Genomic DNA, 27,957 nt, shown 5'->3' on the forward strand with positions numbered 1-27,957 from the left:
TAGAAATTTGAACCAATTATCAACATTGTTCTGGAAGAATTAAGAATGCTATTTGATTTACCTAATTACTTGATTTCATTATCTTATTCACATTTAGGAAGAAAGGAGAGTCCTCTTCATCACTCAAAAAGTAATATAAAAATAATCCAGACACCCCATAAATATATTAAAGGATATTGAAGCCTGAGAAAGCTGAGCAATTACTTCAATTCTCTACAGCATTTTCATTTTGAAGACACAGCCAGTTCGGAAGTAATATAGTGGCTGCAAAAATTGTATAGTCAGAACTTGAGTTGGAAGAGCTGCTAAAACAGCCACTTACATACCAATTACATATCCTCTTGGACCTTAGCTCATCTGTCTAAGGGGATGTTGATAACTACTTTTCAGGGTTGTTATGAGGATTAAGTGAGCCAGTATGTGAATAAGCCAACAAACATTCCATTAATCTCCAAAAGACTACAAATAAATCTATGGTTTTGCATGAAAGTACAGCAAAGCTAAAAAATAGTGTGTTACAGTAAGTTATGTTTGTCTATGGATCTGATACCATTGAGGATCAAGAAATGTAAACAAATGCTAATTATTTATTTAGAAAGCATACACATATCAAAAACTCATAACACTATTAGTATTTGATTTTGATGAAAAAAATCAAGAAAACTGCGGTTGAAGTAACTTGAATGTAGGGGACTGCTCTCCCTTGTCATAAACTCATTTTAAATAAGCCCCAGGGATTGTAATGCTTTGAAGAAAAGTCAAATGTAAATATTCCTTCTGTAGGATGACAGTAGACAGGGAAAAGCCTCCAGTGGGGTAACCCTTGAGGGCCAGGGACAGTGGCCTCTCACTACCTTGCCCGGCTCCAGCCTTAAGGCCTTGATGAAACAGACCCTCGCCCACTGGGATGACTCATGGTCTCTGTAGAAACAGGGCTGTACAGCACACAAAAGATGAAACAGGACAAACGGAGGGAGTGGAATGGAGATTTAATTTCAAGGCATGAAAATTAAATAAAATTCAGTCTTGCTTCATCGTCTTTATGAGGAGATGAATGTAAATTAGGTTAAGGAGAAGAATCCTTTCGGGAGCGCCCTTCAGTTTCCCTTCATCACAAGGCTGAAGATCTCTGTCCAGCCTCTGTGGCTGCGTGCTTTATGACAGTAATCATTCTGAAGTCGCAGGATATTCTCAGAAAGAAGCCGTTTCCATCTGTGAATCAAAGTTGTAAGGTTAGAGCAAGCAAAGATCACTGATGAGTTGGCATGAAGGTAGGTAGACATAAACACAATGGGGACTGAGCTTTGGGGAAGGAAAGAAAGAAAGAAAGCCATGTCCCTTTTGGAGCCCAGGAGGAAGTTGTCGATAAGTCGGGATGACCCAGGTGCAGAGAAAGTTCATCAATGCTGATTAAGGCTTACTTCTCATTTGCTTTACAATGCACAGCATTAGCCTTAAACAGATTCTTGAGTATAAACTTCATAAAGGCAGATAACAATTCTAAATTCATCCTCTATTCTACTTTACACCCAGTAGAGTCAGGTGTTGTCCAAGTGGGTAGAATTGTTTTCAGTGTTTCAAGATTATAATGTGTCATAAATAAGTCTTTCTTTCCTGAACTTCTCATTTAGTCTGGTTTGTGATTTTAGCTATTTTCTAGTTGCTCCAGTCCTGCATTTTTGCCTCGAAGGCTACACTCCACCTGTTTTAAATTAGCAAGCGCACCTAATTACTCTAATACGTACCAGATTGGTTTGCCTTTTACTCTTATGTTCCAGGCTTCAACATCCTTTTTTGCTCTGTACTTACAGTTCCAAATTGGAAATGAGATAAAAGCAGTACGTGTTCCTTGCATAGGTCAATAATACAGTTACATGTAAAGTGAGAGTTCTGTTACGTATCACCAACAACATTCTGTATGTTTGCCATAAACAGAATCTAACTATTTCTGTTCTAAAAAACTCAGAAATATCATGTGAACATTTTTCATTTTAGTGTATATTAATCCTTTTAAATATCTGTATAATATTCCATTATATGGAGGCGGCATGACTGATTTAACCAATTTTCTGTTGCTGAGCATTTAAGTTGATTCTAAGTTGTTGCCATTACTATTGTGCTGCAGTGAATATCCTTATACATAGTTTCATGTATTCTTGGGCAAATCTTTTGAAAGGAGAATTCATAGAAGGGAAATTGGCAGTCAGCAGGCAGGGGGTGGCAAAGGGAATGGACATTTCAATTTTTGAAAGTCTTTCTCATGTTACCCTCAAGAAAAGTACCAATTTGTCCTCTCATTGACAGCTTATTAGACCTTCTTCCCTTATACCTCACCAATAATGGTCATAATCAATCTTTTTGTCTTTTTTTTTCATTTTTGCCAATTAGTAAGTGAAGTTAATATTTTTACTTTTGAGATTACTTTAGTTTGCATTTCTTTGCTCATTCTTCTTTTCATTTGTTAACAGAACATTTATGTTTTTTTCTTCTGTGAATCAACTATCAAAGTTTTCTACCCACTTTTCTCTTGGCTTGCTTCTCTAACAGGACATTGCAGAGGAAACAAACCATTATAAAGTGTAGAAGATACTTGAAGCTAAAGATATCTGAGGCATGATTCCAAATTACATCATCCTTGTAGAAAGTGGTAGTGTGTATGTATGGTGTATTTACAAACATGGTTTTATCCTGTTATTGTTATCTTAGACTTCCCTTGAGCTCATTTTTACTGCTAAGCATTCTTTCTGATTTTTGTTACATTCCTGACATCTTAGGCAATTAATCATTCTTCTCAATTTTTTCCTTTCAGCTCATATATTCGGTAGATAATTCAGCAATTTCAAAAATCCCAGGCAGAAAATTTCTGTCCTTAGATACAAGTGTTTTTTCAAAGAAGAGATTGTTTTTAACAAGTAAGGACATTTAAAAAGGTATATGGGAATTCTTATTCATGCTTTCAGATATTTAATATTGTCATTAATCCATAATTTTCTTCCCCAATACAACTTTTTCCTTCTCTTCCTATACTTTATCCTCCACCTTTTCCTTTTTTCTTCTCTTTGCCCTTTCTCTGCTCCTTCATTTCACTTTCTCTGTTTTACTCTCTAGTAGAGAGCTTTCTCTCTGACAGCAACTCTGAACCAATTAATTTTGTCTCCTGGAATTCTAGGTGAAAACTCTTAATAAAGCAGGCACTGACTGATTGATACTTCAGTGGTGAAACAATAGGTGTGCCCATTAAACTCAGGAGCGAAGCCAGGATGTATACCTTCATCCCAGTTGTGTTTACCTTTGCTCTGGAGGCACTAAGTGATACAGTTAGAAAATAGCAATTGTAGGTTTTAAAATTAGGAAAAGGAAGGCAAACAATACTATGTCAAGATGATATAATTGTATTTCTAGAACACCTGAGAGAATGAACCGGAAACTGTTTTACTTAAACAGCTAGCAAGTTTAGTAATGTGGTTTAGTACAAAATCAATGCACAAAAGTCAGTAGCCTTCCTACATTCAAACAGCTACTTGAAGATAGAAATGGGAGTAAAAGAAATATACAATACCAATTGTATTGTATACCAATATACAATAGAAACTCAATGACAGAATACTCAGGAGATAAAAAGTAACAAGAAATGAGAAAGGTCTATGTTAAAAAAAAAACTATGGCATACAACTTATTTTTAGATAAAATGCTACAGCAGTGTAACAACACCAATTTTCCATATATTTATGTATAGATTTAGCATGATTCCATAAAAATTACTAACTGGATTTAAAAAAATCAAATTATAAAGTTCATGTGCAACATAAAATGTGTAAGAACCGACTAGAAACTTTTGACAAAGAAAAATAATGAGGCCAGGAGCAGTGGCTCATGCCTGTAATCCCAGCACTTTGGAAGGCCGAGGTGGGAGGATCACCTGAGGTCAGGAGTTCGAGATCAACCTGGCCAACATGGTGAAACCCCATCTCTACTAAAAATACAAAAATTAGCCAGGCATGGTGGCGTGTGCCTGTAATCCCAGCTACTCCGGAGACTGAGGCAGGAGAATCACAGAATGACAACTCTTAATATTGACCCAAATACATACTGGATTTGGTATATAGTACAAATATATGAAATTGATATGTAATGTAGGTAGTATTTCAAACCAAGGGAAGAGAGATTTTTTACCTGTAAACAATAGTTAGATCCCCGCCTGATTCTTACAAAAAAAGAAATCCCAGATGCATCAAAAAATTTAAATGCAAGGAATTAAACCATAAAATTACTGGAAAGAAACGTGGGAGAATGTTTTAAATATAATCTTAGATTGCAGAAGGTCTTTCTAATGATGACATGAAACCATCCATGAACATACTGATAGGTTTAACCATATACAATTGAAATTTTCTGTATGCTAAAAGATACAATCAAATAAAGTAAAAATATAAATTAAACATGCTTCTCACACATATTACAACCAGAAACCTGATTTCCTCAATACGTAAAAAAAAACTTGTATAAATCAGTTCTAGAAAACCAAATGAGAAAACATTCTTCTCTGGATATAGCTATAAGAAATCCAACACCATGCTTACATTGGGGAAGGAGAACCAGAGGCTGAAGCAACTCCCTCTTCATTTTGTACTGCTGGGTTTTTACCATGAGCATGTGGAGTGTCCTACTTTGTTCTGGCTGCTATAACAAAAATATCATAGACTGGATGGCTTATAAAAAACAGAAACTTATTTATCACAGTTCTGAAAGCCGGGAAGTCCAAGATACCAGCAGATTCAGTATCTAGTGTGGACCCACTACCTGGTTTATAGATGCTGTCTTCTTACTGTGTCCTCACATGGTAGAAGGGGGAAGGGAGCTCTCTAGGATTCCACTTATATTAATCCCATCATGGACTCTACCCTCAGAATCTAATCACCCCCAAAGGCTCCCTCTCCTAATACCACCACCTTGGGGGCTAGGATTTCAACATAGGAATTTTGGAGAGGCATATTCAGCCTATAGCAAGTAGTTTCCAAAGAGAAATAGATGAAAGAAAAACAGACCGAGAAATACATTTTAAAAATTGAAAATCTGTGTTTTCTTGAATTCATCTTGCTGCCACTAACCTGCACAAGTAGAAGAGAGGGAAAAAGATGAAAACAGAAATAGTCCAGAAATAGTCGCAGGCTTCTCCACCATCTTCCTTTTTTTTTTTTTTTTTTTCTAATACATTTACCATTAAGGTTTCATCCATGGGGTTTCTCTGAAAAACCCCTGGATGTCCCTTAAATGCTAAAAGAATTTTGCATTTACAAGTGGAATAGATCATTCTTTCTGTGAGTGGTGGGAAGCTTGGTCTTGCCATCCCAAGGAAGTCTCCCTTCACACCTGTTTCTACCTTGCTTTAAGGATGATCCTACTTAGATTTTGCTTATGAAAAATATGTAAAATTCTCTAGCAGAAATGATGTAATTTGAATAATTTTCTAATATTTGTATAGAATTTTAAGAATGCTTTACTATTAATTGAGCTACCATCAATTGGAAAACTTCTTAAGAAATTTAATGTACAGTATATTAGTCTGTGGCTTAAAAGATGGCACAACTCATTGTTCATTTAGATGGTGATTTTATCTTGGTGAGAGATGGCTCCTTATTTAGAGCAGTTAAGAATGTAAGACCTTTAGTAGCCTTAACAATATGGACACGACTGTGTTACTTGCCAAAGTGTAGACTTATGTATATAAGATATTTAATAGTACATGCAGCGACTAGAATTGAAATTGCTATTGTCCTCCAGCTTTCCCCCTTCCCCTGTAGGAAAGCCAACAGTGTGTGGGATTTTACAGGTATTTAAAATCACCGGAAATGATATTAATACTTAGTAGAGTCTCACTATTCTATGGTGTCTCCAAAAACATAGCCACTATCCTGTAAGTGAAGTTACTATATGTTTTCCAGCAGTGGAGGGGTCTCTATAAAAAGTCCAATTTGTGATTTTAAATGCTTCAGTTCTTCATCCAGGAATATCTTGGCTAATTTCCTGCATCTTAGTAAATTGGTGACATTTTTAGTGATAGTTTCTTTACACCAGTTTCAAGTCACCTTCCTGTCAGGAAATGCAGAGAATGGGGAGTGTGACAGTGATTGTGTAAGAGCTTGTCCAGATTTGAGGAGTTGGGATGTGGGGTGGAAAGCATATTTCTACTTTGAGGGAAATGGCCTTCTAATTTCTTCTGTTCCTGCAGAAAATATCTCCCACAGGGTCTCAGCAGGGTGTTTTCTGAGTTCATTATGGATCTGTTACTTGGCCTCCTGGAGACTTCTATATTCTACGGGCTTCTGGCTTTTAGTCTTTGGAGAGCACTTGTTCTATGTCATTGTTACACAGCTCATAATTGGTGTGGGCCCATATTTTACAGTTTGTCAGGCTGGCAGGTTTTGAAGGAATTACTAACAGAACAGGTGTAGATTTCCAAGGGCAGTCTCGTCTCTATTCCTAGCGTTTTCTGCAGGCTCAAGATGTACTTGACCATAAAGTAATATTTTACATTTAATGACTTGAATATCATTTTGCAAATTTTCTAAACATTTTGTATTTCCTTTTAGTTCCATCATTCAAGTGAATGTAGAACTATACTGAATATTGAGAAACAATTCTCCCCAAGGTAGACCAGCAAAGATCTTCAGAATGTGTCCATAAAATCATAGCTTAAACTTGCCACAGAATTAACATTTTGCAGATTTTCACATTATATCACCCTTATGGCATCTTCTGTACTCCCCATATGCCCAGGCACCATATTCCTCTCCATTTTCAGTCAGTTTTATGCTTGGGTGTCCCAATGGAAACAGAATAGTGCTTGCAGAATTGATCAGATTACTCATGCATTTGATCCAATTGCATCACGAAGATAACTAAAAACATCAGATGAACAGGTTTAGGTTTTCCTACCTTGTTTTTCTTATTGCTTTTATGTTTGTCACAAGACAAGTCTCCAAATCTGAAGAAATAGAATGAATTTAAAAGAAAGGCATGCTTTATTCTTTCTATATCTCCCAACTGTCTCTCTTATATAAATTCAACTGTTCTTTTTAACTTCCAAATTGTTAATGCTTTTGCCACTAAAATATACAGATTCCATTCAGATAGTTTTTGACTCTTAAGTCTCAAAACAAACTTGCAGTCATAACTACCTCTCCATGGACAAAAAGTCATCATTAATTACTTAACTTAGTATATTTTTAATTTGCCTAGCAGAGCAGTAAAAAAATAATGTGAGCTATGAAGAGTTAGTAATAGCTATTGTTTGAGAACTTCTTATAATCAACACAAAAGTAAGCATTATATACATAACTTAGCTCTGAAAATTCCTTGTAGTCAGACCCAGCTGATATCACTAATATCACTCACGTAGACCTTAATTGCCAGAACTGAACTGTGCTTTGCATTCATTATCCCCTCTTCACAACAATCCTACAGGTACTGTTACTATACCCATTTTACAAATGAAGGAACTGGGGCTCCAAGAGGTTGATTCATTGTTCAAATGTGGTTATTAAGTATTAAGGGCTGTGTAGGGATTCAAGCCTGCTAGGTCTTCTGCCTCAAGTGCACCATATACTGTGTATCAAAGAAGGCTTTGCCATTTTATAGATGGAGGAACTGAGATAAGAAAAGCCACTTGCATGGCCATGAAATGAGGAAGCAAAGACATGGGCCCCTGTCTCTCTGATTCCAATGTCCACGTGAAAAACAATTATGCTACACGCTAAAAGATTATTATTATTATTATTTTTTGAGACGGAGTTTTGCTCTTGTTGCCCAGGCTGGAGTGCAGTGGCAAGATCTCGGCTCACTGCAATCTCCACCTCTCAGGTTCAAGCGATTCTCCTGCCTCAGCCTCCCGAGTAGCTGGGATTACAGATGCCCACCATCACGCCCAACTAATTTTTTGTATCTTTAGTAGAGACAGGGTTTCACCGTGTTGGCCAGGCTGGTCTTGAACTCCTGACCTCAGGTGATCCGCCTGCCTCGGCCTCCCAAAGTTTTGGGATTACAGGCGTGAGCCACCACGCCCAGCCAAAAATGATTTTTATTCTATTTTTATTTTTTAAACTTTATGTGATTGAACTCTTAGTCACCCATATGAATTTTCTTTTTTCAATTCTGGTAAAGATATAGATTAAAAATCCTATTCTAAAAGTTTGAAATGTCTCAACGGGGAAGAAAGTCCTAAAATTGTTCTAGCTTGAACAGAAAATATTTCCATCTGTCACATTTGTGGATACCACATGGGGTTTTTATATAATGTTTTTGTTTGGTACTCAAGGCATAGATTAATTTTTACTTCCTTTGGGCAGACAGCCTCACATTCTGGTGAATTTTTAAACCTCCAGATAAAGATAAAAATTCAAACATATAAATAAGACAGTATCAAATATATTTAAAATAATAGTCACATTTCAACTGGGAAGATGATGAAAAATCAGAGGGCAGGGACCCTTATGAAATAGTCAGGAACAAGGATGAATTAGAATCTATCTGCATGGCATACCCTCATTTATGTGCCAAGCCTTCGTTAACTGCCACCACTTCTTGGAAGCCTGTCCTGACTCCTTCAGATAGTATGGAAGAGCATTCTCCAATGCTCCTGTAGCTCCATCATAGCAATTATTTTATTTTAAATGTTTATTTCTACTGTTTTCCTACTGGACTCCATACTCCTTGAAATCAGGGACGAGGTTTTATTAACTTTGTGTCACTAGTGCCTGGAACGTTTCACCGTACTCAAACCTTCATCAACTTAGTTCACAGTCAACAGATACTTACTGAGCATTTAGTATATGCCAGGCACTCTGTCAAGGCACTGGGACAGCATGAAAAAACAATAGAAAAGGGAATATATAAACAAGAATGAACACTGGACTGGGAGTCTGAAAACTTGTATTCCAGTTCTATTCTGTCTGCTAATTCAGTGTTTGATCTTCAGTAACATTCCTGGCCTTTAGATGGCTAAAAGGAATGTCTGGATCCAAAGATGTCTAAAGTCTCTCAGCTCTGGAAGTCTATGTAATTATCATTATCTCAAATATAATTGAACCATGTCTAATGTATTATAGGCTCACAGTGTGGTCAGAATAGTGTGCCAGTGTGGTTAGAAGATGTAAATATATAGGAATAAACTTCTGTGAGTGTGAGAATACTAAAAACTGGTATGGATTAGTGCCATAAAAAGCAAATACCAGAATGTGCTTAAGCTTGTAAAAAGGGTAAAGGACAGCAATAAGGCTTTTAAGATTAGTACGAGAACAAAAATAGGAGAGGTAAGCCTGAAGATTAGACTGGACGGTATGTGGTGTAGTGTTACACATGACTCACAAAGCAGAAATCTCGTCAAGAAGAGCTTTTGTCTGCAAAGGCAAATGGTTCAAAGGGAAGTGAACCCAAGAGAGGCAAGCAGACAGTGGCCTTGAGTGCGGGCAAGAGTACATCTCTCTCTAGTGAGAAAGGTGGAAAATAAGATTTTCTACAGATGATCTCCAAGACCCACAATGAATCTCAAATTTATGTAAGATGGGAAAGGCCTGGAGATAGCCCGACAGTATCCTAGTTTGCAAAGTAAAGAAGGTGTGTTTTGCGAATTTCAAGCTGGTAATCTTGATGTCTGTCACTTAGCAAAATTGTGGCTGGTTTATGAGCACTGGGAATGGAAAAAAAAAAAAAAAAAGATGATCAATATGTAGCCAAAAGTTAGCCCAAACTAATTTTGTGTTTTTGGTTGTCTGCAGAGTATATACATATTTGTCTTTTTTTTTTTTTGCTTTAAATTAAGAGACGAGGTCTTAATGTGTTTCCCAGGATTGTCTCAAATTCCTGGGCTTAAGCAATTCACCCACCTTGGCCTTCTGAAGTTGCTAGGATTACAGATGTGAGCCATCGCACCCAGCCTATATTTGTCTTTTAACTTGGCCTTTGACAAAATCATAATCCCTTTTTGAAGAATATGGAAACATTAGGTGTGGCTGGCCTTCTATTTAGATTTATTTATAACCAGTTAAATGGCGTCGTCAAAATGATGGTTGCTGATCAATATAGTCTCAGGCCAGGAAATGTATTTTGAGCCCAGTGTCTACTTCAATGCCAGGTGTCCATTTTTATTGCAATTACATGAATATCTAAACAAATTGACAATGTCTACCTAGAAAGAGGTCTCTAGTGGAATATCACAGAGCTTTCTTCGCTCTATACTTTCTTCAATTTCCAAACACTTGGATGAAGCTTTGGAAGTCAGATTTATAATATTTGCAAATGAACACAAACTGAGAGGGACAACATGATTTTGGAAGCCAGGCTTAGGATCCAAAGAGACTGATAAGCAGAAATTCTGTTCCCAAGTTAACAAAATGAAATTCAGTGTAGTAAAATCCTTCACTTGAATCTTTGAGGGAATAAGTCCTGGCCCTGCCCTGTCAGGCATGGTGGAGAGCAAAGAGAAGGATGTGGAGGTAGACAGTGGTCTCCTTTGAGTCTGCATCTTCATACACTGAAGGGGTATGGACAGGTGCAAGAGGCCAGATACTCACCCAAGGTGAGACCTTCAAACTTCTGTACTCCCCATGGCTTTTCACAGGCAATCATTGAGATTTGAAAAATGGGAGTTGATTGGTCCACAGGCCTAGTTTTAAAGGCAGAGCAGTATTCTTTAGCATTTGGTGTTATGGAAACAGGAATCAGAATAAGAAAATAGAAAACCTCAAATGAAAGCAAATCTGGAGGTCCCTCCCCATCTCAAATGGGAGGCTCTGGGGTAACCTCCTAGCTGTGTGACTCTAGGCAAGTTACCTAAGCTCTCTTAGCCTCAGTAATCTGAAAAATAGATATTACAATTATTACTCCTCCAGAATTATTGTGAGAACAAATGTTTTTGTACTAAAGCACTTAGAACAGTGCCTGACCATAAGCAGTATGGGCTGTTATTACTATTATTATTAAAACTTATGGCTTGTTACAATGAGGAGACTAGTTAACAGGATTCTTACACTTCCCATGCCTTAGAAAAACATACAAAACAAAAAAAAAACAGTCATAAAAGTGTAGGATGGAGGGCATGTAGCTTTGCAGCATTGACCAAAAAAAAAGGTAGACTTAGGCTGTTTTTGCATGTACTGAACACTTTGTACCAACTGGCATTAGAGTTTGAAGATGCAGAGCCTGTAGATTCACTCACTCTAGATTTTATAGTTTCACTAGGCTTCGTTTTTCTTTATCTCTTTTTTTTTTCTTTCAGAGAGATAGGCTCTTGCTCTGTCACCCAAGCTGAAGTACAGTGGCATGATCATAACTCACTGCAGCCTCCAGCTCCTGGGCTCAATTAATCCTCCTGCCTCAGCCTCCTGAGTAGCTGAGACTACAGGCATCTGACACCATGCCTGGCTAACTTGCTAAAAAAATGTTTTGTAGAGATGGAGTCTTGCTATGTTGCCAGTGCTGGTCTTGAACTGCTGGCCACAAGTGACACTAAAGCCTCGGCCTCCCAAAGCACTGGAGTTACAGGTGTGAGCCATTGCACCCAGCCTTCACTAGGCTCCTTGTTGGGCAACTGCCTTTAGCATCCCCATGCCATTTTCCAGTATTGGTCCCTAATTCCTGCTTTCATCTATGAGTTCAGATTAATTTTTTCTAAAATAACAACAGCAGTATTTATGTCTTACTCCAACTCCGTGGCAGATGTGTGTAAATTGCAAGCATTTAGGAATAGCATTTGCCAACTCCCAAGACTTGGCTGTCCATCTCTCTCTGGCCTTACTTACCTAGCTGACCTCCTGTAGTAGTGAGTTGTGTGCTGGCCAAGTTCCTATTCCTGGCCTGCTTTCTTTCCCTTGACCTTCCTTGAAATGCTGCTAACCTAACTTTTGACTGTGATCTATGTGCTATCTCCTGTGTGAAGCCTAATGAAAGGTCCTTCTCTAATGGAAACTTCCATTCTAGGAGTTACCTCATTCTGTTTTATGTGGATCTGTTAGCTCCTTCATTAGGTTTCAAGCTGTTTGAAACAGTGATTGAATTTGCTCACCTTTGCTTTCCTCTTGGGGTCTACATTGGGTCCCCGAGTGATAATAGAGCCTTCTGTAGTATTGAATTGCTTTAAACAGAATTAAAGGACATTGGCACCAGATGTGATTTTGCTAATCCTTGGGAGTCTTGGTGCCTCTGTCTGGGCTTGACCAGGGTAGAATGGCTGAAGAAAATGTGATTCCCCCACCCGTTATATTCTTTGTTTCTCAACTACTCTAGAGGTTTTTGCCTCTTTTTGTTTCTATCCATTTTCATACTTTTAAGCTACCCTTGCTTTTTCTTCCTGTCTAACTTTTCTTCACATGCTCACATGCAAGCCCAGTCATCCATCTCTCTTTTTCACCTTTCTGTCCTCATATATTTTTCTTAAATTTTCTCATCTAACCTCCTTTCCTCTATCAGCCTCCTGAGCAGAAAATGGTAGTGCTAATGTTTTAAAAAGTGGGGGAGGACTAGAAATCTGTATGGAATGTAATTCACTTTTATTGCTTTTAAATTAAATGAAAGGCTTTTGCCCTTGTTTCCATTCTACTCAGAAGGATTTCAGACTAAATCCTTAAGCCTGCCATATGGAAATAACTGGGCTAGATGGCTGCTATCTAATCTAAGCATTTAATTCAAACATTTGAAATGGTTTTTGCTTCAAGAAAACATAGGTTGACACTAAGCTTTATTTTAGCAAAGGTTTGGGAAAGGTTCTAATCTGCAGTATGTACACTTTGATAAATTTCATAGACTAGAGCAACAGATTACAATTTAGTTTGTTCTTCCAACATAAAACTATTTTAATCCTAGTTATAATTTCACTGAAGTCTGGATTTACTCACTGGCTTGTTAAAACTGTAGATACCAACCACAACCCTGTTATTTAAACACAATTCAGAAATCATAAATAGAAATTCAGAAGGAGAGCTCAATGCTGCAAGATGAGATTTGATGCCCTGAAGAAACTCTCTCTAAAATTTGCCAAAGACCTTGTGGAACTTAAAATATCTTCTTGTTTCCTACCAGCTAGATATGGCAGCTTGAGAACTATTTATTATGAATCAAGATAGATATTTTACCAACTCAGAAAATGTTGCTTTCTGTTTGGATATTAATCTTGTTTGTTCATATTTTTAACTAGGAAAGTTAGTACAGTAATATGGTGGTCATCCAACAGACCACAAGAAGAGAATTTATCCCTCATTCAGCATTTTAGCAAATATTTCTTGAACAGTAGCCATGTGCAAGATATTACAGTGAATGTGCTAATCAAAATATGAATTAAATTTGATGTTTGATCATAAGAAGTAGAAGAACTGTGATACTATAAGTGCCATAGAAAACTTGCTATTATAAAATGCTCTAAGGAGTTAATGCTTGCATAGGGTGCAGTGGGTCAGCTAGAGAAGGCTTTATAAAGAAAGTGGAATATGAGCTTTGATGCCTAGCCAGATGTGGGTGTGTGAAGAACAGGGCAGGGCAGTGGGGAGTGGGTGGATTCTGGACAGCTGAAACATTGTTAACAAAATCTCAGAAATGGTACAAAATGGAATATGAATGAGAAATACAGAACATTTGTTAGGTTTTATTTTTATGCAAATTAAAGAGAAGAGTTAAAGACAAAGTAAAGTCAATGGGTCTAGAATTTCAGCTAAAATTTTGGTAGGTAGTGGAGAATATTTTATCATTATTCTGCTCTTTAAACAACTTCAGAGATGATTGTTCTGCACTAATCTTGATTGTAAAGGAAGAGAAATTGTTTGGAAGGCCAGTTAGGGGGTTATCATATGGTCTAGTAAAAGTTAATAAAATCTGCACAAGGCTAGGAAGAGTAGGATTAGAACAGAGGGGTGGAATTAAAGGACATCGTATATTGGAAATTTCTAGGATTTAGAACCTGATTGGAAGAGGAAGAAGAAAGGGAGGAGGTAAAAATAACTGTAAAGAGCCAAATCTGAGAACTGACCCTGCTAAAAAAGTCAGACAAGTCAAGTGGTGCAGCTGGTGTGTGCTAGAAGGTAAGTTCAGCTTTACTAAGCAGTACATGAATGTGTGTATGTTCCCTAATGGGCAGTGGAAAGTGTGAAATTGAAACTCGGGATATGACCTGAAATATAGACTTGGGACTCATTAGCATCAAGGAAATAGTGAAGATGTAGGAACAGATATGAATGCCAAGGGAGAGTATGGAAGAGAAGATGGCCAAGGACAAGACTCTAGGGAGAAGTTCTACTTCTAGGTGAGTCTGTTGAAATAGTCAGTGAGGTCAGAGTAGAAGTAGGAGAACTTAACATCATAAAAGACTGGGGAAGAGAGAGTGTGGAGAAAGGAGGGGCAGTAATATCCATGGAAGCAGAGAGGTAAGGAAGATGAAAATTGAGGGGGAAATTAAATGTGGCAGCTAAGAATTCATTGATGACTTTCACAAGAGAGGTCTTAGAATCATGAATTGCTGGAATGTGTCCTCTTTGTCAGTCTGGAGTGTTTGTTTTTGACCTATTAAGTATTCTAGATTTGTCCAATGATTTAAAATAGCACAGATAACTCTGTGAGTGTGTGTGTGTATGTGTGTGTGTGAGAGAGAGAGAAGAGAAAGAGTGAGCATCAGTCTTGTGGCCAGGGGACTATTTTATATTAATAAGTGAGAAAATTATTTAAATATTCCTTGAGCTCACATTTCATCAATAACAGAAATGTAACTGAAAAAATAAATAATAGAAATGTTTACTTAGCCAAAAAGGAAATCTCCAGAAATTTACATTAGTCAATAAATAAAATTTGTACCCAAACTATGCCAATTAAAAAAAATTCTGCCCCATATAATCACATGAAACTGCAACAGCAAGAAAAATTCTGTGTAAACAGTTGTTTAATTGAATTGATGCTCATACCCCAGGAATATATTTACATCACCTTTTTCCTTTTTTTTTTTTCTTCAGAATAAAAGGCCAAGCTATGATAGCAACTGGTGGAGTGATAACTGGCCTGGCTGCCTTGAAAAGGCAAGACTCTGCCAGATCACAGCAGCATGTCAACCTCAGCCCGTCTCCTGCTACCCAAGAGAAGAAGCCCGTCAGGCGCCGGCCCCGGGCAGATGTTGTGGTTGTTCGTGGCAAAATCCGGCTTTATTCCCCTTCTGGTTTTTTTCTTATTTTAGGAGTGCTCATCTCCATTATAGGAATTGCCATGGCCGTTCTTGGATATTGGCCACAAAAAGAACACTTTATTGATGCTGAAACAACACTGTCAACAAATGAAACTCGGGTCATTCAGAATGAAGGCGGTGTGGTGGTTCGCTTCTTTGAGCAGCATTTGCATTCTGATAAGATGAAAATGCTTGGCCCATTCACCATGGGGATTGGCATTTTCATTTTCATTTGTGCTAATGCCATTCTTCATGAAAACCGTGACAAAGAGACCAAAATCATACACATGAGGGATATCTATTCCACAGTCATTGACATTCACACGCTAAGAATCAAGGAGCAAAGGCAAATAAACGGCATGTACACTGGTTTGATGGGAGAAACAGAAGTAAAACAGAATGGGAGCTCCTGTGCCTCGAGATTGGCAGCAAATACAATTGCCTCTTTCTCGGGTTTTCGGAGCAGTTTTCGAATGGACAGCTCCGTGGAGGAGGATGAACTTATGTTAAATGAAAGTAAGAGTTCTGGGCATCTTATGCCCCCTTTGCTCTCTGACAGCTCTGCGTCTGTCTTTGGCCTCTATCCACCTCCTTCCAAGACAACTGATGATAAGAAGACCAGCGGCTCTAAGAAATGTGAAACCAAGTCAATTGTGTCATCGTCCATCAGTGCTTTTACATTGCCTGTGATCAAACTTAATAACTGTGTTATTGATGAGCCCAGTATAGATAACATCACTGAAGATGCTGACAACCTCAAAAGTAGGTCAAGGAATTTGTCAATGGATTCCCTCGTGGTTCCTTTGCCCAACACCAGTGAATCCTTCCAGTCTGTCAGCACAGTGCTACCAAGGAATAATTCCATCGGGGAGTCGTTGTCGAGTCAGTACAAGTCATCTATGGCTCTTGGACCTGGGGCTGGACAGCTCTTGTCTCCTGGGGCTGCCAGAAGACAGTTTGGGTCCAACACATCCTTGCATTTGCTCTCGTCACACTCAAAGTCCTTAGACTTAGATCGGGGTCCCTCCACTCTAACTGTTCAGGCAGAACAACGGAAACATCCAAGTTGGCCTAGGTTGGATCGGAACAACAGCAAGGGATATATGAAACTAGAGAACAAAGAGGACCCGATGGATAGGTTGCTTGTGCCCCAAGTTGCCATCAAAAAAGACTTTACCAATAAGGAGAAGCTTCTTATGATTTCAAGATCTCACAATAATTTGAGTTTTGAACATGATGAGTTTTTGAGTAACAACCTAAAGCGAGGAACTTCTGAAACAAGGTTTTAATGTTAAAAGAATATATCATTTTACAAGGGTATATATTTTAAAATGATTTTCACTGGTGTTTCCTTCTTAAAGTATTGGCTGTAAGCCTTTTTAATCAAATGGTTTGTAGTGTATTAGAATTGGCTGCTTAGTTCTGTAATGAAGATGGTTGTATGTTTGGGTTACTTGTGACTGCAGTACTCTATGTTATCACATATGATTTTATTTTTCTCTTCCTTTGAAAGCATGATCTCTTTTAATATGAATGCAAACTACTTGCATCCAAATTAAAGCTTATTTTCTTTACTTTTAAGTTAAGTTCTTTGATGGCCCTATTCATAAAATGAAGTGTCCAGTATGGAAAACATAGGGTACCAAAGTGTGGACCAGGAGTACAAATTCAGTCCCAATACTCAATACATATTATAGAATACTCAATACATATTATAGATGACTATGAGTGCAAACCTTAGAATGTGATTTTCTGAATAATTGTTCTTTGTAGGATTTGGTTAAATTATTTAAAATGAAAAAGATGATAGATCTAGTTTCAGTGTGAGCTCAATAATGTTAATTGGTTAAGTTCATTGTGAATCTTGAGTTTTAGATAAGTAGTATTTTTTCAATATCACTTCCGTTTTTAGTGATATTATATCAAGAAACAACGTATTCAAGAGCCATGGCTGACAGTGCCAGATATACTTCGGAATAAACATCAAAATGCAATTATAGTTGCTATAACTTTAGATATTCAGAATCAAAATTTATTTGCAAGCTGACTTGATAAAATAAATGAACCAATATATTTGTGGAAATGCTATCCTGAAATAATTATATACATGAAGACAATGTTGACTAATGAATGAAGATACATTATATACTAGTTAATGCTAACTAGTCTCAGTACCTTTTTTTAGCCATCTGTTAGTTTCCAATAGCACCTCATTCCCACATTCTATTTTCCCCCAGTATTCTTTAGATCCTAGTATTTGGAAAACAATCGGCTAACCTTGACATTTCTTTTTACCTTCATATGCCACTATCTCGGTAGTTCAAAAAAATTTAGTTTTTGATAAATTGCCTTGAAGTTTACCTTGTGCTGGAAAGCCTTATGATAACTCCAAAGACTTTCTTACTGTATAATACATGTTGTTTAGGATTGTGTTTCTTAGTTACTGAAGATAATAAATATTAAAATGGATGTTTTCATCAGAAAATTTTCATGTTTTCCTTTAAGGTAACATAATTGTAAGAATTGTTTAATAAAATACTCAGGAAATTCTGAAGGTTTCTCCCAATACCTAAACATTTCTGAACATCAGTATTGCAGTTGTGGAAGAGCAGAAGGAGGATACATTTGTTTGTGTTGCTCCCCAAAATTCCATCTTGCGTTTGCATCACAAACTTCCCTCAATTGAGGCAGTTTTATTTGTTAGAACATTAAGACTGTGTATTGTAATAGAGTGGGCTCAATATTTTACTATAAAGCATTTAATAAACTTCTGTTATTAATAGAAGTTTGTGTTCTTCACACCTTTGCTATTGCTTTTTAAATAAACTGTACATTTCTGCTTAAAGTACTGTTTTTCACACTTTCAGATATATTCTACTGAGGGCACTTGAGACCCTAGTACATGTACTGAGTATCTCGGCTTTTAAATTTTGCTTCTGTTCGGTTAAAGAGCTAGGTCTATCCACCTATTTAATTAGACTTTTTAAATTTTGTTATCTTGGGATCGTTTTCACTTAAAGTTTCATTGACTATCAGGAAAATAACCAAATACAGCAACAGTCAGCAGCACTCAGATTTGAAAACAGGGGCTCTCAACACCCCTGATGTGACAGATGACTGAAGCCATATAATTTGTTCAGTTCATCCCTGAAAGAGCTCTAGAAATTTGAAGAGGATTAAACAGCATGGGTCTTAGATGATCCAAATAAAGGAATTGGGGGCTTAAAGTAGTGGTTCCTGCTCAATCTTCTCTTCATCAAAAAGCCCAAGTTTTTTACTTATCAAGCAAATCAACTTTGTTAAATTATAAATAATTTTCTCATTTTAAATTAAAGACATAGATTACTAATTAAAGTTTCAGATTCATATGAGATAGCTGGTGTCACCACGTTGGTATAATTCTACCTAAAAGCAATGAAACCTGGCATTCTAGTTAGACCATATTTTGTGCATTTCCTTTAGGCTTTTATGAATATTGAAAATTATTTTGAAAATACACCTGCCATATTAGATTAGAACTGCACTCTAGATGCCTTGTTTAATCTTAATCACCTTAATTGCCTTTTTAAATCTCCAAATATGGGTATTCTGAGGGGCAGGGGTTTGGGACTTCAGCATATGAATTTCAGGGGGACGCAATTCAGCCCGTAACATGGGGTGTGGAGAGGTGAGTAAGGGCTCTTAGTCTAGAGTAGGTGAGAAGAGTGCAGTATGCCCTTAATGACATTGCCACTCTGGCTATGTAGCCTTGAGCCAATCACTTAACCCCTCCATTTCAATTACTTTCTTAATGTCATGGCTTTGAATTCCTCACCTGTGAAGTGAGATGAGTAAGACGAGAAACTAGCAAGTTCTTTCTAACTCTAAAGGTCCAGGGTTCTTGATGCCCTCAGATGAAGATCTACTGCCTGTCCCTGTCTCTTTGTAGCAGATTACTTCTCAAAGGATGAGGGCAGGACTTCCAGTAGAGCAGAGCAGTGGGAGGCGTGGATGGTGGAGCCAGAAGACCCGGCATCCATCAGTTGTGAAGCTTTCAGGCTTAAATACATGTTTCCATCTGTATAATCTTGGAAGAAACAATGGCAATATAAGTAAAAAGAAAAACATTGTTTAGCACAAGTTTGTATCAAAATGGATATTATAGTAGCTCTTGACAATTTGCTAAAGACAAATTTTGAGTTACTTGTTTAGCGGTTCAAATTTAGCTTTTTTTTTTTTTTTTCGAGACAGAGTTTTGCTCTTGTCGCCCAGGCTGGAGTACAATGGCGCAATCTCAGCTCACTGCAACCTCCTCTTCCCAGGTTTAAGCAATTCTCCTGCCTCAGCCTCCCAAGTAACGGGGATTACAGGAGCCCACCACCACGCCAAGCTAATTTTTTGTATTTTTAGTAGAGACATGGTTTCACCATGTTGACCAGGCTGGTCTCGAACTCCTTCCTCAGGTGATCCACCCACCTCAGCCTCCAAAAGTGCTGGGATTACAGGCATGAGCCACTGCGCCCGGCCGCACATTTAGCTCTTAAATTCACCACAGATAACAAAAAGAAGTAAAATATAGCATAAAAAAGAAAAAGACTCATCAGTTTATCAATAATTTTCTTATAATGTTTTAAATATTAGAGTGGGGGCCCACCACTGACATACATCCACCTACTGTGGTGTTCAGGTTGTTCAGAGATCTTAATCACTTATTCTCTAAGTAGGAACTGTGAAAGTGGTACTTTGGTTATTCTGTCTCTTACTTTCAGCAAATTGCTCTGTCACCCTTCCCTGGCCCTATATATAATATGTTAGACCTTATATCAAGGTTTTAGTGTTTGTAACCTTGATGTTGGATTATTGAAGGACTTTGTCTTTAATCTCCCATTTGGTGATTAAAGTCCTTTGTGAGGTGTTTTCACACTGAAGTAACTCATTGATTTCTCTCTATATGCTGTTTTTCCCAGGATGATGGTGTAAGAGAAAAAAGGCCCACTTCATTGAAGTGCCTTTTACTTAATAGTTGATGCTGTCTTAAGATAACAGGTTAGTTTTCTAGGGCTGGTAATAATAAAATACCACAAACTGGGTGGCTTAAGCAATAAAATTTATTTTCTCATAGTTCTGGAGGCTGCAAGTCTAGGAGTAAGGTGTTGGTTGCTTTGATTTCTCTTGAGGCTCCTCTCCTTGGCTTGCCAATGTGTTCTCACATGGCTTTGTGCATCCCTGGTGTCTGTGTATCCAAATTTCCTGTTCTTATTAGGATACCAGTAAGATTGCATTAGGGCCCATCATGACAGCCTTATTTTAACTTAATATCCTCATTAAAGGCCCTATCTCTGAATACAGTCACATTCTTAAGTACTGGAGGTTAGTTCAACATAGCAATTGGAGGTGGGGGAACACTTCAGTTCACAACAGATAATAATTTTAAAATAATGCCTGCCAAAGAACAGGGCTCATTAAAGTGACAAAATGAAGTGAATCAACCCTCATATATCAGCAGATCAATTCCTCTTCTTGAGGTACATTTTATGTAAACTAATTTACGTTTATATTTCCTCTCTTACTGTCAGTGTATAAGACAAAAGAAGTAATAAAGAGGATATGAGAAACTTCTGCTGGGCACAGTGGCTCACACCTGTAATCCCAGCACTTTGGGACCCAAGGCAGGTGGATCACTTGAGGTCAGGAGTCCAAGACCAGCCTGGCCAACATAGTGAAACCCCGTCTCTACTAAAAATAGAAAAACTAGCCGGACATGCTTGCTTGAACTCAGGAGATGGAGGTTGCAGTGAGCCAAGATCGTGCCACAGCACATCCTTTATTCTTGGTTGGTTCATTGTTGCTTTAATACAAAAATAACAGAGAAAAATTACTTTTATTTTGGTCTTCTCCCTTATTAATTCACAATTTAAAAGTTTGAGACTTACGATAATTTTTTAGTTGTTTGTCATTACCAAATGGTATATATCCTGTCCCCAGGAGCATGTGTACTCTACAAATTAAGTGTAGAGATATATGTACATTTCAGTTGTTTGTAATGTAGACAAGGCCACAGTATTTATAGTACAAAAGATGGAATAATTTGCTAATAGAAACATAAAACCTAGAATTTTGAAGACAGTGGACATTAGAGCTGATACCCAGTGCAACACCGAAGTTAGCAGAGTCAAGACCTGAATTCGGGACTGTTGGTTCCTAGTATTTCCATCAATTAGAATCAAATCAAGTTTTTAAAAACACATATGTGCAAAATCTGGTGATTACATTTTGGGTTTCTTAGGGCTGGTAAAGAGAGATGCATCTATAATTTCTGGAGGAAAACCTAGTGTTGAAATGTCCAACACATCTCGTTGGGTTGGGGTTAAAGTGGTATACTTGGGACCTATATTGCAGACAGCACCAAGCTTAGAATGGGAATTTTTAGTATTTAATTTTGATTTCCCATGTTTTAAAGTATTAACTGTCTAGCACTGCTATGAAAATTATGCCATTAAGCCCTTCCAAATCATTATATTGTCTTTCAGCAAGATGTACAGAACTAAAATAAGACGTTTGTATCCATATTCAATAAACCACATGTACAAGAAGGAAGGCAAAAAGACAAGGGGGAAGGAAGGAAGGAGTGTGGTATTTGGGAGATAAGAGAGGAGGAGAGAATGCCATATGTTTTTCCTACTTATTAAAAACACATGCATAGGAAAGGCATTCCATTTATACTTAATTTTGGAATAAAACCAAGCTTATAATTTTTAATCACTGAGGCAGTGAGAAAATATTCTTAGTTGATTTTAAAATACATTTTAGTAGGCATTAACAGTGCTTATTATCTAGCTCATTTGAGTCAGTCACCCTAAGGATTAGTGAATCAATCATTCATTTGAAGTCATCAGCTAATGAGTCATCAATAGCTCAAAGCTGTTAAGAAATTATTATTTTAAAAAATAAAATCACTTTTTTCTATACTCAGATATTTTCTGTGTTCATTAGGTGTGTTATTTTTCCCTAAAGCATTTCCAAATTCCAAGTGTGTTACCTTGTGTTATCATTTATGTGAATAACCTGAAAAGTCAAATTCACTTTCCAGCCAGTTAGTTGAACAGTTAAGGAATTATCTTTCAAAGGCTCTTGCATTTTATGAGTTTGTTATTAAAGTCTATTACTGTTTCAAGGCCTGAAGAGGATCAAATAAAATACATATGAGCAAAAAATATGAAGGACATTTAGAATCTGGATCAAACGGAATATAGGATATAATTATTCCTTACTCTGCAACATGCTCACTATACTTTCAGTGATAGAAAAAATTTCTCTTCTGAAGTAATGTAAGTGAAATATATTCTCTTTGGCATGTGAATACCACATTCTGTTTTATATTGGTTACCAAGATGTTTAGCAACTTAAGAAGGACATTTAATATAAGCCAGTCTTTTCTTATTCAGGTTTCTTCTGGCAATGATATACACTAAGAAATTCTGACACAAAAGTATTGGGTGTTTATGAAATTCCACAAAAAGGGTCTAGTTCTAAAAATATTGCCTGCTCTCAAATATTTAAATATTTAATATTTAATCTGTGGTTCATTCAGGCCCTTCTCTTTCAACTTTTTCTTTATCTATTTACTTTTGTTAACCCAATTTTATGGCTGTGTTCTCTGGTTGGTAGGTTAAAAGAGAGGTAAAATTGAGTGTTGACCATTTTGCAATGTAATGGTGACACTGGCCATGGGCTTCCAATGGAAGAAAAGGGAGAAAATGTGAAAAAGTCCAATGGGCTGAGGAGGTATAACTAAGTATATCTTTTATATGTGCTATTTTCAGTCACCCCTTCTATTGCCACAGTCAATCAAGAGTTGGCTCATTGGTCAAAGGAGATTACTGTCAATCCAGATATGTTTCTGAATTTGTATACCAAAAAGTCCAGAAAATTCTGAAATTAATTTTAACTTATCAGGGGCTTACACAGTGCTGGTACATATTGGGTTCCCAATGAATGTTGGTGGAATTAATTTACTTTTTAGTTCATTGTGGAAAATAAAAGGAATGATCAATTTCATTGTGCTATACTTAGGGGTCAGTTTGCCAAAGACTCTATGTCAGGAAAGGGAGAACATATGTGGCTGGTTATAAAATTTTATGTTTTACAGTGATATAAGGTGGTAACTGGGTTATAAACCAATTGCAGGGAGTTAGAGGAGGCATGAATACAATGGTACTCTGGTTCATTTGAACCTAGAATGAATGAGGAAAGTAATTTCAGTGGCTGTGTATATGTTTTCAAAAATGTAGAAAACATAAAAGCTAATTCTGAAATGCAAAAGGAATTCAATACTTGTAAAATTGGCCAAAGGCCTTTTTGACACATTAGCTTTGTATTATTTTTTTGTCCCATATATTTGCAATTTAACCTTAAGGCCCAACCCCTATTTGAAATAAAGGAACTATCTCTATTTTATCATTGAAACAATTACTCGGGTGTACATAACATTTCAATTTCATGATTTTATAAGTCAAAATGATCATTTTCAGTTAGTTTCATGAGAATTGCAGATTATGTTTCATTTACCAAGGTCTTATCATTGGTACAGCACATTTTTCTCATTCTCTAGTCTCCCAGAAATTCCAACATTACCTGTGCATGCAAATTACCTTCATTTCCTAGATGTAAACCTGAAAATAGAAATCTACTCTTAATAAAATTTTACACATTTACAGGTTCTGGTAACAGATACCAGAAGAGTAGGAAAATACATTTTAGATGAAAATATTCCCTCTTTCAAATTGAGTAGAAAAAACATTTTGACATTATTAATTTTATTACACAGATAACAGATTTTTAAAAAGACTTTCAAGTGCCTTATGCACACTCACGTGACTTCTATGTATGGCATTGGGAACCAACTATGAGACTTGTACTATCCTTGACATCCTGAAGGAATATTAAAAAGAAAGTGATGCTCTCTGGATGGAGCAACTTGAGGTAGACCTTGAAGGATTTGTATGAACCAAGGAAATATTTCAAGGACAATCTTATAGAGGATAATAGCAGGCAAGGTTAAGACCTAGCATTGGGAAGAAGTAAAGCCTTTTGCAGGACACATGGCCTTCCTGGAGTATTGACTTTAAATTGGAGAGGAAAAGAAGATAAGTTTGGAAAGGTACTTGGAGTTCAGATTAGTGATAACTTTAAAAGCCAGGCCAAGTAACTAGGTTTTGTGGTAGTGGTAAGACTTTCTAAGCATAAGAGAAATATATTAGGAGAGGTTCTCAAGAATATAAACTTGGTCATGATCTGAAGAGTGGTTTGGAAAATATTGGAAGGAGAGAGAAAAATAAAGTATAGTTGGGACATGGATCAAAGTAGTAGCAAGGAAAATGGGAACATTTTTGATTCTCAGATTCTCAGTCATCTCAATCTACTAGCTACCTTTCTTCACGTTTCTCTCTCTCAATCTTGATTTCCAGGACACCACATCCTCCCAGATTTTTTTTCCTACTTAGCTAATCCCTTCTTCCCAGTCTCCATGGCTGGTTTTTCCCTGTCTCCACTAGCACTTAACATTGGAGTGCTCTAGAGCTCAGTCTTTGTTTCCTTTCTGAATCTACCCTCATTCACTGCTGATGCAATGGCTTTAAAAACTATTTAATGCCCACAATTCCCAAACTCTCCTTTATTTCAGTCTCTTGTTTTTTCTACTTGGATGTCTGATAGACAATGAAATTTATCATAGCAAAAACTGGACTCTGTACCTTTCCTTCTAAATTTAGTCCATTTATAGTTTTTCTCTTCTCAGTGATGACATCACTCCATCATTCAAATTGTTTAGCTCAAAACCCTTTGCATCATCATTGACTAAATTTTATTTCATGCCCCACACCCAACCTTTCCATGAACTGTTCCCTATATATTTAGTCTCTCAACAATGTGTAGCTTTTTCCTCTTGATTTGACACAGGAAGTTATTCACCTTTGCTTTAAAAACTTTAATTATTATCCATATACTTAAAATTATTTGCATAATTTCTCTGGTTATGGAAATAATGTGTGGTCACTATATAAAAACACATTCAAATAAAATGGAACTATGTGACTTAGAAAATGAAATGTCCCCCACGATCCCACCCTTAGATAGCCACTGTCACAATCGTTTTTTGAGAACCCATTATTACATCAGGCATTGTGTAAGGTGTTGTGAAAACAAAGCCAAATAAGACATTACCCCATCCTTCAAGGAGCTTACAAGACTTAGGTAACCAAATCATCCACTAGTACATGGATATGGCCACGTGCTATGACCTTTAGCTCACTCCCTGCGCTGGACACTAACCACTCCCTCTGGCCTGGATTATCCTCCTGCCTTGGGGCTTGTGCTGGCCTCATGGATGCAGAGAACCCTCTGCTGACAGCATGAGGGATGAGGAAAAGGAAACAAAGAATTCAGAATGAAGATGCTGGATAAGGCCAGGAAGACCAAAGGCAAACAATTTTGAAAAGACTGTTTCTGAGATGATCCAGAAACTCAAAGATTATTAAGTCATGTCACCTGTAAATGAATGGCTTTGAGTATTTTCTGGAGTTTTTGCCTTCTTAGTGAAAGATCTTCTGAGAACTAAAATCATTATTTGAAAAAAAAAAAAAAGAAAAGAAAGAAAAAGTCCCTTAGGCTAAAATAATCTTCTCATAACTTGAGAAGCAAGGTAGCACATATTCTTAGCTACACTTTGTAAAAGCACCCAGGTCAGGAGGTGTACTTGACCCAGCCTGGAGGAGGCCCTAGGGGAATTTTTAATATATGTGTATTTGCTCTACAGCCTTCACTACTCTCCCCTTCCTATCTCTGTCATGAGAGTAACATCCTTCATCACTTAAGCTCCCAAGAGAAAAAGATCTAAGATGACCATTGATGCTTGTTAATGAATTGCTTCCATTTTGATTTGGAGCCTTTTATCTCTAACTGTGAAATGAATATATTTGTTCTTCAGTAACTTTATGTTACTGGTTCTTTAGTAACTTATGCTTTGCAAGCATACACAAAATCTCTTATACTTGCCAGATCTTTGAAAGTACCAATTCTTGTCTTCAGTACTATTTCTAATATTATAATATTCTACTATTAGCAAAGTCTTCACTGTTAATGAGATTCTTTTTTTTTAAGTGAAGGTCTCACCCCACTATACACCGAATTATTTTGGAACTAATCCAAGATATTATATTTCATCTGTAAATATCTCAGTATCCCCAAAGGAGTCTCCTCTCATTGTAATTGAATCACAGTACTATTGTCCCACCAAAAAAATTAACATTATTTTTTATTATCAAACACTTGGTATTAAAATTTCGCCAGTAGTTTTATAATTCTTTTTTTTTCTGTTGGTTTCTTTATATCAGGATGCAGATAAGGTCCACACACATCATAGTTGGTTAACTATATCTCTTTAACTTATATCTCTTTTAGTTCTTTCCTTGTCTTTAATTTTCTTGGTGATTTCTTTATTAAAGAAACCAGGCCAATTTGTCCTGTGTCATTTTCCACATTCTGGACTTAGCTGATTTAAGTGTTGTTTGACCAAGTTTCTCTGCCCCATATATTCCACATATGGGTCATTTGAGCAGGTAGGTTTTTTTGGCAAGAATATTTTATATATGGTATTGTGTACTTCTTATTGGATCTCCTTAGGAAGCATATGATATCTGTGGTCTCTTTCTGTGATATCAAGATGAATATTAAATTGGATATTGTTGGATTTGAGAAATACTCTTTATTGAATTAAGCCTCCAAGATTTCCATGATTTTCTGTGACAACAGCCAAGTTACTCATCATTACTAATATACCTATGATAACATTACTTTGTCCAGGAAGAAGTATTGCAACTTAAATTACAGGCATCAAAATGATCATCTTTGACATTATTCAATTTTAATAATATTTTCATAATGTAACCCTCTTTACCTTAAAAGCATAACTATTTTTATCATTATTTCTCCTTCTGATATGGAGATTTCTAAGAGAAGTATGTGATTGGAAGAGTATCCTTGTTAATGATTTTGTCTTTTAAAACCAAGACAGCCTAATCTCTACCCAGCCACACCAGATAACAAATATTTTTTAAATTGTCTCTACATTCCATTAAGAACTCTTTTGTTTAAGCAATAACAATTTCTTCGTGTCCAATAATAAACTTTTTTGATAACAGCATCATGTATTTGACGGTTTGGCAAAGGTCTCTGAAGCAAGGCAATCTCTGTAAAAGCCACAAGCATTTAAAACTTTAAAGACCGTGATCTAGAGTCACAAGATTCTCAAAAGAACAAAAGAAAAGACAATAGAGAAGAAAACGGGAAAGTTCTTGTAAGTTTACAAAGTGGATTTTCATTATCAAACCTTCTCTACTGCACCCTGAAAAAGACATTCAAGACCCTAAAATTGATCTGGTAAAAAGTTGTTTGGCAATTGAAAATCTATCCATTTAGTAGGAGACTTTTTACTCACATAGAACAAACTTGGTAATAATTCTTAAATGGTCTGAAAAAGAGACTTTGGCTCTTATGACTTTATAAAAATGTTTGCTGTTCTTCATTTGGTCATGATTAATGCGGCCGGAAATGATGTGATTACAACCTCCACTGTTAGCCCTACCAGTATTAATCATCTCCAAGGTGATCTCAGTTTCCGTGGCAACTGTAATATTTATTTTTGCACTATAGCACTGTCTGGTCTCTGATGGTTGGGATGACAGAGTAATGCTGAAATGTTTAGTCTCAGTCACAAATTTCTCACATCCCTG

General features: G+C 36.8%; 1 protein-coding gene and 1 long non-coding RNA gene across 4 annotated transcripts in view; one reads left to right on the forward strand and one right to left on the reverse strand.

Moving 5' to 3' along the window:
* TMEM200A (transmembrane protein 200A) overlaps positions 1-17,975 on the forward strand; it is a 185,433-nt gene extending 167,458 nt beyond the window's left edge. For 2 of the 3 annotated variants that reach the window (XM_054492715.2, XM_054492714.2), the window contains exon 2: positions 14,985-17,975. In XM_054492715.2, the coding sequence (XP_054348690.1) occupies positions 15,001-16,479 (1,479 nt within the window). In that variant the 5' untranslated portion in view covers positions 14,985-15,000 and the 3' untranslated portion in view covers positions 16,480-17,975. Of the gene's footprint in view, positions 1-11,270; positions 14,064-14,984 lie in introns of those variants that run through there. The other variant, XM_054492716.2, reaches the window with a different exon arrangement.
* Positions 851-27,801, reverse strand: LOC129039198 (uncharacterized). The gene is made up of 3 exons (XR_008503286.2): positions 27,663-27,801; positions 19,005-19,256; positions 851-1,212 (listed from the first exon to the last, which is right to left on the reverse strand). It is a non-coding gene; the product is annotated as an uncharacterized LOC129039198 (long non-coding RNA).
* Positions 27,802-27,957: the final 156 nt, after the last annotated feature.

This window comes from Pongo pygmaeus, chromosome 5 (assembly GCF_028885625.2).
Source record: "Pongo pygmaeus isolate AG05252 chromosome 5, NHGRI_mPonPyg2-v2.0_pri, whole genome shotgun sequence".
Lineage (NCBI taxonomy): Eukaryota > Metazoa > Chordata > Mammalia > Primates > Hominidae > Pongo > Pongo pygmaeus.